The sequence below is a fragment of the Trichomycterus rosablanca genome, chromosome 18 (genome assembly GCF_030014385.1).
Source record: "Trichomycterus rosablanca isolate fTriRos1 chromosome 18, fTriRos1.hap1, whole genome shotgun sequence".
Taxonomy (NCBI): domain Eukaryota; kingdom Metazoa; phylum Chordata; class Actinopteri; order Siluriformes; family Trichomycteridae; genus Trichomycterus; species Trichomycterus rosablanca.
Genome location: NC_086005.1, coordinates 17,898,691 through 17,912,592, shown reverse-complemented (window position 1 = coordinate 17,912,592; position 13,902 = coordinate 17,898,691). Strand labels below are relative to the sequence as shown.

Genomic DNA, 13,902 nt, shown 5'->3' with positions numbered 1-13,902 from the left:
CTATCTTATCTATCTAATCTATCTATCTAATCTATCTATCTAATCTATCTATCTATCTATCTATCTATCTATCTATCTATCTATCTATCTATCTATCTTATCTATCTTATCTATCTATCTATCTATCTATCTATCTATCTATCTATCTATCCCTACAAATTCAACAGTAATCTTTGCCTTTTCCCGTATGTCAACATAGTTTCACATATCTAGGACTACACATCACCCGCTCTTTCTGATCTTTGTGTGAAGCTAACTATACCTCTCAACTTAACCAAATGAAAGCTGATTTTGATAGATGGCTTAGCCTCCCTCTTACTATAGCTGGGAAAATACAATCAGTGAAGATGACAATATTGCCCAGGTTTCTTTATCTGTTTCAATGTCTGCCAGTTTTCATACCTAAATTGTTATTCAGATTAGTTAATAAATCTGTATCCTCTTTTGTCTGGAAAGGTAAAGTCCCAAGGGTTAATAAGCATGTTCTCCAGAGAGGTAGGTGGGCTGGGCCTCCCTAGCTTCATTCACTACTATTGGGCATCCAATATCCAAAAAATACTATTTTGGCTTCACAAATCAGATGCGAATTGGTGTCAGTTTGAGATACAGTCTTGCCATTCATCTCTCCCAGCCTTAGTTTATTCCTCCCTGCCGCTGAAGCCTTCTTAGTTTACTTCCAATCCTGTGGTGCTTTCCACGCTCAACATTTTCTATCAATTTCATCACCATTATAAGATTACTATGGCCTTGGTCCAGGGCCCTACATATAAAAAATCACCTGTCCCCTCCCTCTATTCTTGATTCAACTTTTAGACAGTGGGGTTTGAGTGGTCTCACATGTATTAAAGACCTATACACAGATAATATATTTGACAGTTTTGATAATCTGCATAGAAAACACAGCCTCCCAAATAATTTTTAAAATACTTACAGATGTCAAAAAAATGAAAAAATGTTTCAATCTTTTCCAAATCTTTCACTGGTTACAGTGGGAAAAGCTCACTCTCATCTTTGAAACTAAAGGGCTTATCTCTGACTTATACTCTCGCCTGATGTCATTAGAAAACCAGAACCTAAAAAAAAAAAACATATGGGAAGAAGAACTTGGTATAGATCTGTCTAAAGAAAATTGGAAAAAAGCATTAGACAGGGTCCATTCCTCATTATCATGTGCTAGATTAGGACTCATACAATTTAAAGTTCTACATAGGATCCACTTAAGCAAAGCCAGGCTTGCTGCCATCTATCCTGGGCTTGATGCAAGCTGTGATAGGTGTTCCTTTTCTCCAGCCAACTTGGTCCATGCTTTTTGGTCTTGCCCTGGACTTGTTAAGTACTGGGCAACAGTTTTTAAAACTATAAGTGAAATTTTTGAGGTGATACTGACACCTTGCCCACTTATGGCCATATTTGGTGTGGCTGATGGAATCCTGAATTTAAATAAAAGTCTCATTATTGCATTCACAACCCTTTTAGCCAACAGGAGACTTTTACTGACCTGGAAATCTTCTAACGGTCCATCTGCTGCTGCCTGGCTGAAGGATGTGATGCTATACCTCAAACTTGAAAAGATCAAGTTCACATTGAGGAGATCTGTGAAAAAGTTCTACCTGAAATGGGGACCTTTTTTTTAATCTTATTTCAAGAATCTTAAGATGCTACCTTAAAGAGTTAGGATGTAGACAATTGACTGTAATTAAATGTATTTTAAGATGTGCTTGTGTGTAAGTAGGTATGTTTATACTTGTATATGTGTGTGTACTCTGATCTGCCTGACAAGCTGAGTATGAGTAGACCTGTGACCTTAAAACACTGGGTATAGATGTTAAAATGTACATGTTGTATTTGTATTGAATGTTGTAACACAATAGCTGCCTGTATATGTTTGTATGTATGAAAATAATAATATTGGAAGAAAATGTAATGTCACACAACTTGAACTGTATTATTCTTTCAATAAAAAAAGAGTACTTATGAACTGACCCAGGAAAGCCAAAAAAACATACACACAAGTGAACAGCTTGTAAGTGAACAGATGGCTAGAACCTCCGGTTCCTGTAACACTGCGCATAAGGTTTTCCTGGCGCTTTTATTCTAACATGACACCTGTCTGTGGCACCAGCTATGCAACACAAATCTGTGTAATTCCCCAGTCACACAAAGCCTTCAGTGATTCTCTAAAAAGTGTCTTTTTTTGGATGGTGAAAGGCTCTGGAGAGAATTAGCTCTGGAGAGATTTCTTTAACCGCCCGGTGAATCACCATGTAGCACGGGGCATTAAAAATGCACTGGAAATGTCACGATATGATATGCCACATGCCAGCCAAAATGATAAAATAAACAAATGTCAGTAAATGACCTCCAGCCATGAGTGCTCTTGTGATCGACCAGCTGGAAGAGCACTTTTAGGGTTTCCGTGTTGAGGTGAAAATCAAGTTTGGTATCTTGTGTGTCATCAGAAAAGAGCTTTAGCAGAGGCAAGTTCACAGCCAGACTGCAGTATTTATTTGGTCTTTCTCCCTGTCAGAAAATAGAAATTGTACATGGGTATGGCAATAACCATATATTTATGTACATTAATTTCATATAAATAAATTACTTGTGTATAAAATTTATTGTCTGCCATCAAATGCAATTACTGATTTATTTGTGAATGATTGTATTTGTTTACATAGTATGTTTATAGCTGTATAGTTTAAAATGTTATTTGTATCTACTGTAGTCGTGTTTATTGAGGTTAGCAGTAGTTGTGTCTTTGGGATTTATGATAATGAATAACTTGTATAAATACTTTTTTGTGTAACATCTTACATAAATCCATAAAATGAAATTAATTACTAATAAATTACTATTAATTATTTATCAACTTTTAAAAATTTAAATCAGTTAAAGAAAGTTATGTAGAAAGTGTTAACAGTTTGTAACTGTTAAGTGTGTTTTTCAACTAACAGAGTTTGTAGGGAAGTTTCCCTCAGCAATCCTGTGTGAAAATCTTACCTGTTTAAGAGCAGCAATTGGAGCCCATCTTCTTAAATTCCTCTGTCTGACAGCATCGGAAAGTTTCTTATGAAAAGTGGTAAGTGCAGTGACCATGGGGCTAAAATGCTAAAAGTGCTAAAAAAAACTCTGAGGACTCACTGAGGTAAAACTGACTATTTAGTAAACATACAATACATACACAGAAAAAATTGCTCTTTGTTTATCATCTATGCTATTTATTTTATTGAAAATAATAATCAGATGTCATCAAAGATTTTTTTTCTGTATTACAAACAGTAAAATAAGTCAACCATGAAGGAAAGTTAGATGTCATCAAACAGGTGATCAGGGTCTGGACTAACTTGTGCAGGCTTTTGAACTGTAGCATTACTAATTTCTGCTTTCTCTTCTTTAGGCAGCTTATTCTCACTGTTAAAATACACATACATATCTTTGGTCAAATTATATAATCAACAAAAAGGTAAATTCTGAGAGAATTCTAATAGGTTATAAAATACATATATTTATGATCACCATGAGCAAATCAAATGAGTCAAGAATATCCATTCATAATTTCTTTTTGTCATTTGTAACTACCACAATTTAAAACAGACTTGTACTACAACAGATGTACATGACACAATGCCATGTGTGTGACAAACACACTTAAATTTAATGCTCTAACACTTTAAACTTCATCATCTAACAGACTATCAGCAATGCCATTTCCCTAATACCCCCTTTTACATAATGAATGAAAAGTACCAGTTATTTTATTGCCTTGGCATTATGGTAGAAAAAATAGCTTGACATGCAGTGACTACAGTGATGGGGTTTAACTTTAAGATGACTTAACCCATTATCATACTGGAAGCAGCCAATAAAATATATCATGTGGCCTTAAAGGGATGCACATACAGCAAATAAACAAAAAAATGATGTAGTATTTAGTAATAGGATATTTTGTTAATACCACCATATCACAATCTTAAAAGCTACTGCTGGTCTTTATGACCTTACAACATGAGAGCCCAATAAAAAACCTTAATTTGCTTCAGCTTGGATGTGTTATATAAACAGCACCCAGAAATGTGTTCAATGTGCATTTTAACCATGCTAAAAACGAAGGAGTCGTCAGAAAAATTGAGAAAGGAAATAATTCGACAAAAAGATGTCCATAGTTATGTCCAAAAGTCTCAGCAGCAGCAGTAGCAGCGAATCTGCTTTGATGTAGGACAAAACCCAACATTTTATTCAGAGGTCTTAACAATCTCATCAGGACAACAAAAAAGCCAGTATTACAGCATTAAAAAGGTACAAGGTGACTTAATAAATACTAAGACCAAAGTGTCTGTGGCAACCATAAAATTATGGAATTCATGGCTGGACACCACGATGCACATCACTTTTAACCAGGAAGCACAGGAAGGATCGACTGGTATATGCCAGAAAGAATTTGGATAGGCCTACAGACACCTGGAAGACACCGTTCCTGTTGTGTTTCTGTTTCCTGTTGTTCTGTGGTGAAATTGATCCCTAGTGATAATAAAATGTTCCAGCAACACAATGATTCCAAGCAAACTTCCAAGTCAATGGTTAAAAGTCAGTCATGGAATATCCTGGTCTCTGATAAAGCAATAAGCCACGAGAGATCGTGCGTTACTGCGATTTTATCACGGGGAAGGTTGTTTTGGAAGCCTAAAACGTCTTTCCCCTTGATAAAATCATAGCAGTAACGCACGGTCTCGAGTGGCTTATTGCTTTTATAAAACGGCGGTCAACATAAAATATAATAAAATACAACAATGGTCAATTTATAAATGTTTTAATTTACAAAAACACTTACAAAAAGCATTCTTCCACGACCCCAGGTAGTTCGTTAATAGTGTTGCTAGGCAACATGAGGCGAACATAACATTCACTTTTTCTTTTCAGTGGCGTATTAATATGGAATGATGTGAGGTGGTCATAGGTGTGCGTTTATCGGGGATTATAAAACGGATAGTTCCGGTCCTAAAATCTGATTGGCTGAGCCGCGTTCGAAGCCGTTGTAAAATCCCCGATAAACGCACACCTAGGACCACCTCACATCATTCCATATTAATACGCCACTGAATCGAAAAAGTTAATGTTATTTTCGCCCTCATGTTGCCTAGCAACACTGTTAATCAAACTATTTTGCGTCGCGGAAGAATGCTTTATTGTAAGTTTATACACGATAAATACATTTATGAATTAAACATTGTTGTATTTATTATATTTTTTGTTGACCGCCATTTTATATAGAATGGTACGGGTACAAGAAGAGGATACGGGTACTGGACTGGCCTGCCTGCAGTCCTGACCTATGTCAGAAATTTTTTTTTAAGTGAGGTGAAAAGGAATAGCAACATTACAAAGTGGTAAATGATTTACCGTCCCAACTTTTTTTGGAATGTATTGCAGGTCTGAAATGCAGGAATGGATGTTTATTAATAAATGAAATGAAGTTGAGCAGATAAAACATGAGATATCTCAGGTTCATCCTGTCTGCAATCAAATAAAAGTCAAAGGAAATGTAAGAAACATTTTCCATGCCATCTTAACTTTTTCTGATTTGGGGTTGTAGTAAACCTAAACCTAACCTAAAAAAAGCAGCAGTTGAGGGTACAGACCTAATGTCGATGGGTACACTGTTCCACAGTCTCTGTGCCACAACTGCAAAGACTCTGTCACCTTTGAGCTCCAGCTGAGCGCATGGCCATCCAAGACCAACAGATCTAATGACCTCAAAGACCTGCAATAGGATAGAGTTTGAGCAAGTCTTCTATGTAAGATGGCATAAATCCATTTAAGGACTTAAACAGGATCATTTCACTCACAGGGGGCCATTCGAGGGATGCCAAGACTGAAGTGATGTCTCTTTTTTGTATATGTAGGCAGGTGTGCCACTGCATTTTAAACTTACTGTAAACAAGCTAATGAGGACTTTTTATACCCATGTACAAGCTGTCACATTTGGGGAAAATAAAAATAAGGTCATGTATAACCTACTCCAATCTTGGAGACAGAAATCATTTAATTTTGACAGTTGACGTAAGTTGGTAAAAGCTACTCCTAAATAAGTTAATTCCTTTATCAAATCTAAGTTCAAGATCAAATATTACGGAATTCTTTACCCGATGTTTTAAATATACCTTTCAAAAAAAGGTCAGTATACTGCCTAAAAGGTGCAGTTTATAGACATTATGTGTGCAATTGTATGCTGTGCAAATAAAACAGTGCCATGTGCAAATTTGCATATCAAATAGTACCATTTGCAATATTGATTGTCTTTTATGGGTACTATAGGCTCTGCTTCTTTCTCGTGCACCAGTCAGAGTCATTCTAGATTACTACTGCGGTGGGCAGAAATGACTTCTTGTAGCACTTTTTCTTGCAGCGGAGTTGGCGGACCTTTCCCAGTGAAAGCACTTTGCTGTTTGATCAGCAGGCCATGCAACGGGTGTGTGGTATTGTCCATTATACTGAGAAGCTTGTGCAAGATTCTTTGCTCAACAACTAGCTTTAGGTGTTCCAAAGCAAAACCCAGCACAGAGCCAGCCTTCCTTATAAGCTTGTTTAGCTTCTTGGAGTCTTTGGCTCTGCATCCCCAGGAGACAGCTGCATAGAAAATTGCACTTTCAACAACCAATTAAAAATATGTAGCATCTTGCTGCATACGTTGAAGGACCTGTTCTGACCCTTTCTGTAGACAGTCTCTGTGTTACGCTTCCAGTCCAGTCTGTCGTCAAGATAAACACCAAGGTATTTGTAGCCCTCCACCACCTCCACCTCTTCTCCCAGGAAAAAAATGGGTTTCCTGTGGTCTTCCTGAAGTCCAAGATCCAATATCTCTTTCATGTTGGCCACATTTAAGAGAAAAGAACATCTGGACATCTCAAGAAAATTAAGAGACCTTACAAAAAAAACTCTTGTGTGTTTTTATGGCTGTATGCCTGAAGTACTTGTAATGTTTAAAGAGTTTGTGTGCACTCTGTATAAGGTCATCTTACGGTGCATGTCCCTGCACTTGTCTGTATTTACAGTGGGGGAAATAAGTATTTGATCCCCTGCTGATTTTGTAAGTTTACCCCCTTACAAAGACTTGAACAGTCTATAATTTTTATGGAAGGTTTATTTTAACAGAGAGAGACAGAATATCAACAAAAAATCCAGAAGAAAAACATTAAATAAAAGTTATAAATTAATTTGTATTTAATTAAGGGAAATAAGTATTTGATCCCCTACCAACCAGCAAGAATTCTGACCCCCACAGACTGGTTATGTGCCCATGAGGCACACAAATTAGTCCTGTCCCTGTATAAAAGACTCCTGTCACAGATCAAATCACAGATCAAATCGTTCAAATCTCTCGACCACCATGGGCAAGACCAAAGAGCTATCAAAGGACGTCAGGGACAAGATTGTAGCCCTGCACAAGGCTGGAATGGGCTACAAGACCATCAGCAAGAAGCTTGGTGAGAAAGAGACCACTGTTGGTGCGATAATTCGAAAATGGAAGAAATACACAAATACACAAATATCACAGTCAATCGCCCTCACTCTGGAGCTCCATGCAAGATCTCACCTGGTGGGGTAAGAATGATTCTGAGAAAGGTGAGGTCAGTCCAGAATTACACGGGAGGAGCTTGTCAATGATCTCAAGGGAGCTGGGAGCACAGTCACCAAGAAAACCATTAGTAACACACTTCGCCGTAATGGATTGAGATCCTGCAGTGCCCGCAAAGTCCCTTTGCTCAAGAAGGCTCATGTACAGGCCCGTCTGAAGTTTGCCAATGAGCACCTGAATGATTCAGAGAAAGCTTGGGAGAATGTGATATGGTCAGATGAGACAAAAATTTAGCTCTTTGGCATCAACTCCACTCGCCGTGTTGGAGGCAAAGAAATGCCCGGTGGGGATGGTGTTCTTGGGGTCATATCCAGCATTTCTCTGCTCCCAGCTCCCTTGAGATCATTGACAAGCTCCTCCCGTGTAATTCTGGACTGACCTCACCTTTCTCAGAATCATTCTTACCCCACCAGGTGAGATCTTGCATGGAGCTCCAGAGTGAGGGTGATTGACTGTGATCTTGTATTTCTTCCATTTTTGAATTATCGCACCAACAGTGGTCTCTTTCTCACCAAGCTTCTTGCTGATGGTCTTGTTGCCCATTCCAGCCTTGTGCAGGTCTACAATCTTGTCCCTGACGTCCTTTGATAGCTCTTTGGTCTTGCCCATGGTGGTCGAGAGATTTGAACGGAAGAAAATGATTCTGTGACAGGAGTCTTTTATACAGGGACAGGACTAATTTGTGTGCCTCATGGGCACATAACCGGTCTGTGGGGGTCAGAATTCTTGCTGGTTGGTAGGGGATCAAATACTTATTTCCCTTAATTAAACACAAATTAATTTATAACTTTTATTTAATGTTTTTTTTCTGGATTTTTTGTTGATATTCTGTCTCTCTCTGTTAAAATAAACCTTCCATAAAAATTATAGACTGTTCAAGTCTTTGTAAGGGGGTAAACTTACAAAATCAGCAGGGGATCAAATACTTATTTCCCCCACTGTATTTTTCTCTCAGTTTTTACCCATATAATTTTGCTATTACTATCTTTCACCGTAGGGATGGTATTAGCCAGGTGATGTAAAGTGCAGTGATGTGAAGTGTTTTCAAAGGACAAAGTGCTTGCTGTTCTGCCCAAAGCACTGCAGAAATGGCTGTCCGTCAGAAGGATTATCCCATCTCCGCACAGGACTTTTGGATTTATTTTAAGCGACCGTTGAGTTCTTACTTGACTTCCAGATGAAAATTATTTTAGATTTAAGAAGGTTCAAGACTTCTTGAGGTGTCAAGCTTCTTTCATTTCAAATTATTTGAAACCAATGAGCTGTAACTATCGCCCTGCCACAATTTGATAAAGACCCACCGACAGGATTTAATGGCTTATTTAATGTCTTATTTTTGCGAAAAAGCAATGTAAATTGTAAATTATAAAGTGTAAATTGTGTCTTTCCAAACCATGCACAATCATTTCAAGTGCAATATTCTAGACATATCTAAGACATATTTAAAGCAAACAGGATGCACCTGTTCACAACTTGGAAAGCAAAGGTTCTGATTACTTAAAATAAGATTTTTTAGTTTATGTTTTTTAATGACAATTTTATAATAAAAAAGTAAAGAAGTGAATTATTAGGTTACACATACCTGTTTTTTATAAGTGATTAGCTCCTTAACCAGTAAGAGCTTGATGACACAAAATGTATCATGCTTGTACAGGTGCTTTCAAAAAAGCTCCAGTATAAAATTGTAGAACGGCATACATTAGGAGAAGGATACAAAAATATTTTTTTTAAATGATGCTGCCATGTATGAAAACATTTGACCCTCAGCTAGACAATATATAACACACAAAAACACAAACAAAAAAAGTCTAAGCATAGAAAGTTGAATGACCTTGATTGTCAAAGCCTTTACCTAAAACTGATGATAATCTGTGAATGGACTTTTCATGCAGTTATAATGTTCCTCACCCAGGTATTTGACTTAACACATGCATAGCTGTTAGAGACAATTACAAACAGACTGATGGCTCTAATACAGCAATAGGAGGCTCTACAAAGTAATAATTTAGGGAACCTATTATGTTTTTAAACCTGTTATTAGTTTTTTTTATTTTTCGATCATTTTTAAAACAAGTGCCTTTTTATTGCTATTTAAATGTTACAAGGTAAAATTAGTAAATACAGCTAAAAAGAGTTCAGGCTTTAAAACAGCAATTTTTAAGAAGTATGAGGTTTTCCTATAGACACTGCACACCCAAAAGCATTGTTGCTTTGTTGTAAGTTAATGCTGCATAAGGCTAGTTTCTTTTGTATAAAAATACTGGCAAAGGAAAAAATATCTTGTTAAAGTAGGAAGCCAACAGAACAAAATAATTCAGTACTACATGAATGTTTACATAGTAAAAAAGACAAAGTACAATGAACTGAATTTCTTCCCATAGTATGGTATGACCACCTTTAAACATTTTAGTGCATATGCTTTATGCTAAGCTAAATGTATAAAATTCTCACCTTACAGTCTGCCTCTGCTCCAGAGCTTGTCTCTTGCTCTGAGGTTCTAAGTGCTGAAGATGTCGCTGACGCCGTTTGCGGCTGGGTGCAACATCTGCAATATCACTTAGACTTTCGTCCACTGGATTGCTGGCCAACTCTTACAAAAAGAAAAGTATAAAAAAAAATTAATTTTGCTGTTTTTAACCTTACAAGTAAAACTTTATAGATTACAGAGGTAGAAAGTAACGAATTACATTTACTCGCGTTACTGTAATTGAGTAGTTTTTTTTGTGTACTTGTACTTTTTAAAGTAGATTTTACAACCTGTAATTTTACTTTTACTTAAGTATGTTTTGTATTACAGTTTTTCTGAGTTGCTAAAACACATTTTCTGAATTGTCCTCTCCTTTTCTCAAAACAGTAAACACAAAACCCAAAATGTAAGCTACTTTCACAAAACCTCTAACTTGTCTTACAATCAATTTAAAACTATTTTATCTTTGCTCAAAACCAAACACTGCCGTCAAAATACACACAAATCCAGCCAATGCATGAACACTACACAGCAGTCATTACACACTACATAAAACAATACAAAACACTGTGCTTTTGACATAGCAAAACCCAAAAGTCTTTATTCAGGAATTCTAAAATGTTTTTTGTTTACATAAAAACATATTTACTGAAGTGTTTACATATTTAAATACTAGATAACAAACAAAGAAATACAGTATATGAACTGCAATGTATTTATTTATTGTATTTACAATTTGCAAAGTCAATCATTTTTCTGCCTCAGGATCATGTCTCTGGGCTCGGTCAGGCCACAGGACTTCATCTACATCACAGGCAATATTCTCCCTAACTAGAAAATGCAAAAAAAATCCATTCAGAATCCATGCTTGAGAAGAATCTACTCTAATGTCATCACATGGCATCCATTGACTGGAGCAGATTTTTCTGGGTACGCTGAGTAGAATTCCTCAAATGATTTTAGGAAGAGAGAGTATGGTTGAAGGCTTAGATCTATGAAACAGAGGTTATTGATAAACCACTAACATACGTTTTGACTAAGGTGAAAGCTCACATTGGTCAAGCGACAACGTACACAGGGTGGTGCTCTCTCAGCTCAGGATCCCCCACTGAAGTCCAATCAAAGCATCTTGTAGACCATCCAGAAATGTTAGTAGTACCCCACTGCTGTTGATGGCCGCACATACATTTAACATTTTCAGCAATATGCAGACACTTTTATCCAGACAACTTATACAGTATACAGTCTAAGCAACTGAGGGTTACGGGTCATGCTCAAAGGTCCAACAGTGGCAACCTTGCAGTGGGTTTACTAGTCCAGTACCTTAACTGCTAGGCTACATGGTCACATTGCCACTATGATGGACAGGCATTTCTATAATTGCAGGTTGATCAGTTATGTTGGGACCTCTTCTCCACCTCTTTGTGAGAATAAATCCAGCTTTGTTCAAACGTAAACATTCATGGGGCCTCTCCGGGGTTTTAGTTTAAATGTGACACATCATGACAGACCTCATGTTGTTGTATACATGTGCTGCTTTACACAGAATACAGTATTTGACATAACTGCTCTTGTTCTTGGTCATCCTCATCTTCCTTCTCGTCCACCACCTCTGACACCCCTTCTCTTCTTCTTCTGTTGTTGCCCTTCATTGCTAAAGTCACAATACAGCTCAGAAATGCCACATGCATCTGAAATGACTTTTATTCTGTTTACCTAATCATTTTAACCCTTTTTACCAATATGACACGTGTGAACAGTTTTTACCTGCAGTGTGTTAACGATGACAATAGTGCATTTGTTGTATTTAATATTTGTGGCCTGTGTGTGCCATTTTGCATCAAAGTGCACTACAATGAGAAAAATATATAATAATGTAAAAAAGAAAATATAAAACGTTGTGTTGTTAAAAGAAAGACAGACGCACCGAAACAGAAGTTTGATTTGTTGAGCTAACAGGTGTGGCTTGCTAGCTAGCGGAATGGAGAAGTTGAGTAAAACAGTGACAAAAAGAAAGAAGAATGCTATGGACTCGTTATCGGATCATTCATATTCAAACGAATTGAATTCTGACGAAAACATGCAAAATGGCATTTTAGAAGGCGACACGGACCTACAAAATTATTTGGAGGAGATGCCACCATCACCTGCAGACACTCCCACTAAAGAGTCCTGCGTCTAAAAAGAATAAAGGGGATCCATCACTTCGTGAGCTCCAAACCAACATCACTGAATTAACAGCAAAAATCAGCGAAAGGTCAGACAATCTTGAACGGATGATTCAGGCAAACTCAGTCGATATAGCAGAAATCAAAACCTCTGAATTTTGCTTTTGAAGAAATTCAAGAGCTGAAAAAAGACAACACTACGCTAAAAGAAAAGTGCAAAAAGCTAGAACAAATTGTTTCAACGTTTGATGAAAGGCTTTTAGAGGCAGAACGTTACAAGAGAAGATGGTGTCTGCGGCTGTATGGTTTGCCTGAACAGGAAAGCGAGGATGTTAAAAGTAAAGTGTTGGATGTCTGCACGCAGCTGGCTCCGGAGCTGAAAGATTACGATAAAATGGTCATCGATGTTGCACATAGACAGGGCCGACGTGAAGGTAACCGAGAACAAGCTTTGCATTTGCATTTCGCTGGGTGAGGGATCTTATTTGGTTGAAGGCCAAAAGCAGTGTCTATCTTAAGGAGCGTAAACTGCGCTTTGGGGAGGACCTAACAACGATGGAGAAACAGATGAGGTCTCTGCTCTGGCCGCAAGTCGAGCAAGCCCGCAAGGATGGTAAAAGAGCTTTTTTCTGTGGCGTGCAGGCCTTTGTAGATGGACGGGAGATTAAATGCGTTGGAATGTAATGTACACGGCTGTTACTTCCCCTATTAGGGGTCGAACTTTATAACTCTATAGTTGATACTTATAGTTGCAGCCTTTATTATTCTGTGGGACATTTTGTTGTGAGAGTTATGACGAACAAGGTTCAGGTAATTTTATTACATTGAATAATTTAGAATTACTTATTGTTTCATTGAATACCAGAGGGTTACGGGATTCCTTAAAAAGAAAAGCAATTTTTTTGGTATGTAAAGAAAGTAAAGCTAATTTAATTTTTTTTACAAGAATCTCACTCACCTCCTACTGATGTATCTTTTTGGAAAGCACAATGGGGCAACAAAATTTGGTTTTCTCATGGATCAAATCACTCGGGCGGGGTAGCAGTCCTTAGGGGTGGAAATGAGGGGAAAGTGTTGCATTCACAGTGTAATTTAAATGGTCATTGGTTAATTTTAGTGATTGAATATGATGAACACCAATCAGGGCTCTAGAGTGCGACCAATTTGGTCGCACATGCGACCTAATTTCTCAATGGTGCGACTAAAAAAAATCTGAGGTCCGCGACTCTGAAAGTCTCCCTGCGGTTCAACAACAGACACACATTAGGCCAATATCATGGTCTAAACCAATCAGAGACAGTGAAGGGCGGGACAATATTGCAGCGGCGATATGTGAGCGACATTCAGCTCAGCCAATCAGAATGCAGCACCCGGTTTATACATGTGCGTTCGGACGTTCTGCAGTAAGTTTAGTTTTGTATATGAGACGGATGGCCGCAGAATTGAAGTTCGGGTTCTGGAGCTAGGCAGTCTAAAGTGTTGTAACACTCATTGAAGTCCTGACTAAACAGTTCAAGTGACTCTACCTTGTCGCGTGCTTTTATCCCCACACCCTTACCACCGCACGCAGCAAAAGACCCGTAACATCCCCACCGGACAGCAGCTAGGTGAGACGACCCTCTAGTAGCAAGTGGCTC

General features: G+C 37.8%; 1 protein-coding gene across 1 annotated transcript in view; it reads right to left on the bottom strand.

Annotated features, from left to right (window-relative positions):
* Positions 1-3,138: 3,138 nt before the first annotated feature.
* Positions 3,139-13,902, bottom strand: part of xrcc4 (X-ray repair complementing defective repair in Chinese hamster cells 4) — an 89,495-nt gene continuing 78,731 nt past the window's right edge. The window contains exons 6-7 of the mRNA XM_063014604.1: positions 10,082-10,220; positions 3,139-3,408 (exon numbers count right to left, since the gene is read on the bottom strand). Of these exons, the coding sequence (XP_062870674.1) occupies positions 3,303-3,408; positions 10,082-10,220 (245 nt within the window). The 3' untranslated portion in view covers positions 3,139-3,302. The remainder of the gene's footprint in view (positions 3,409-10,081; positions 10,221-13,902) is intronic.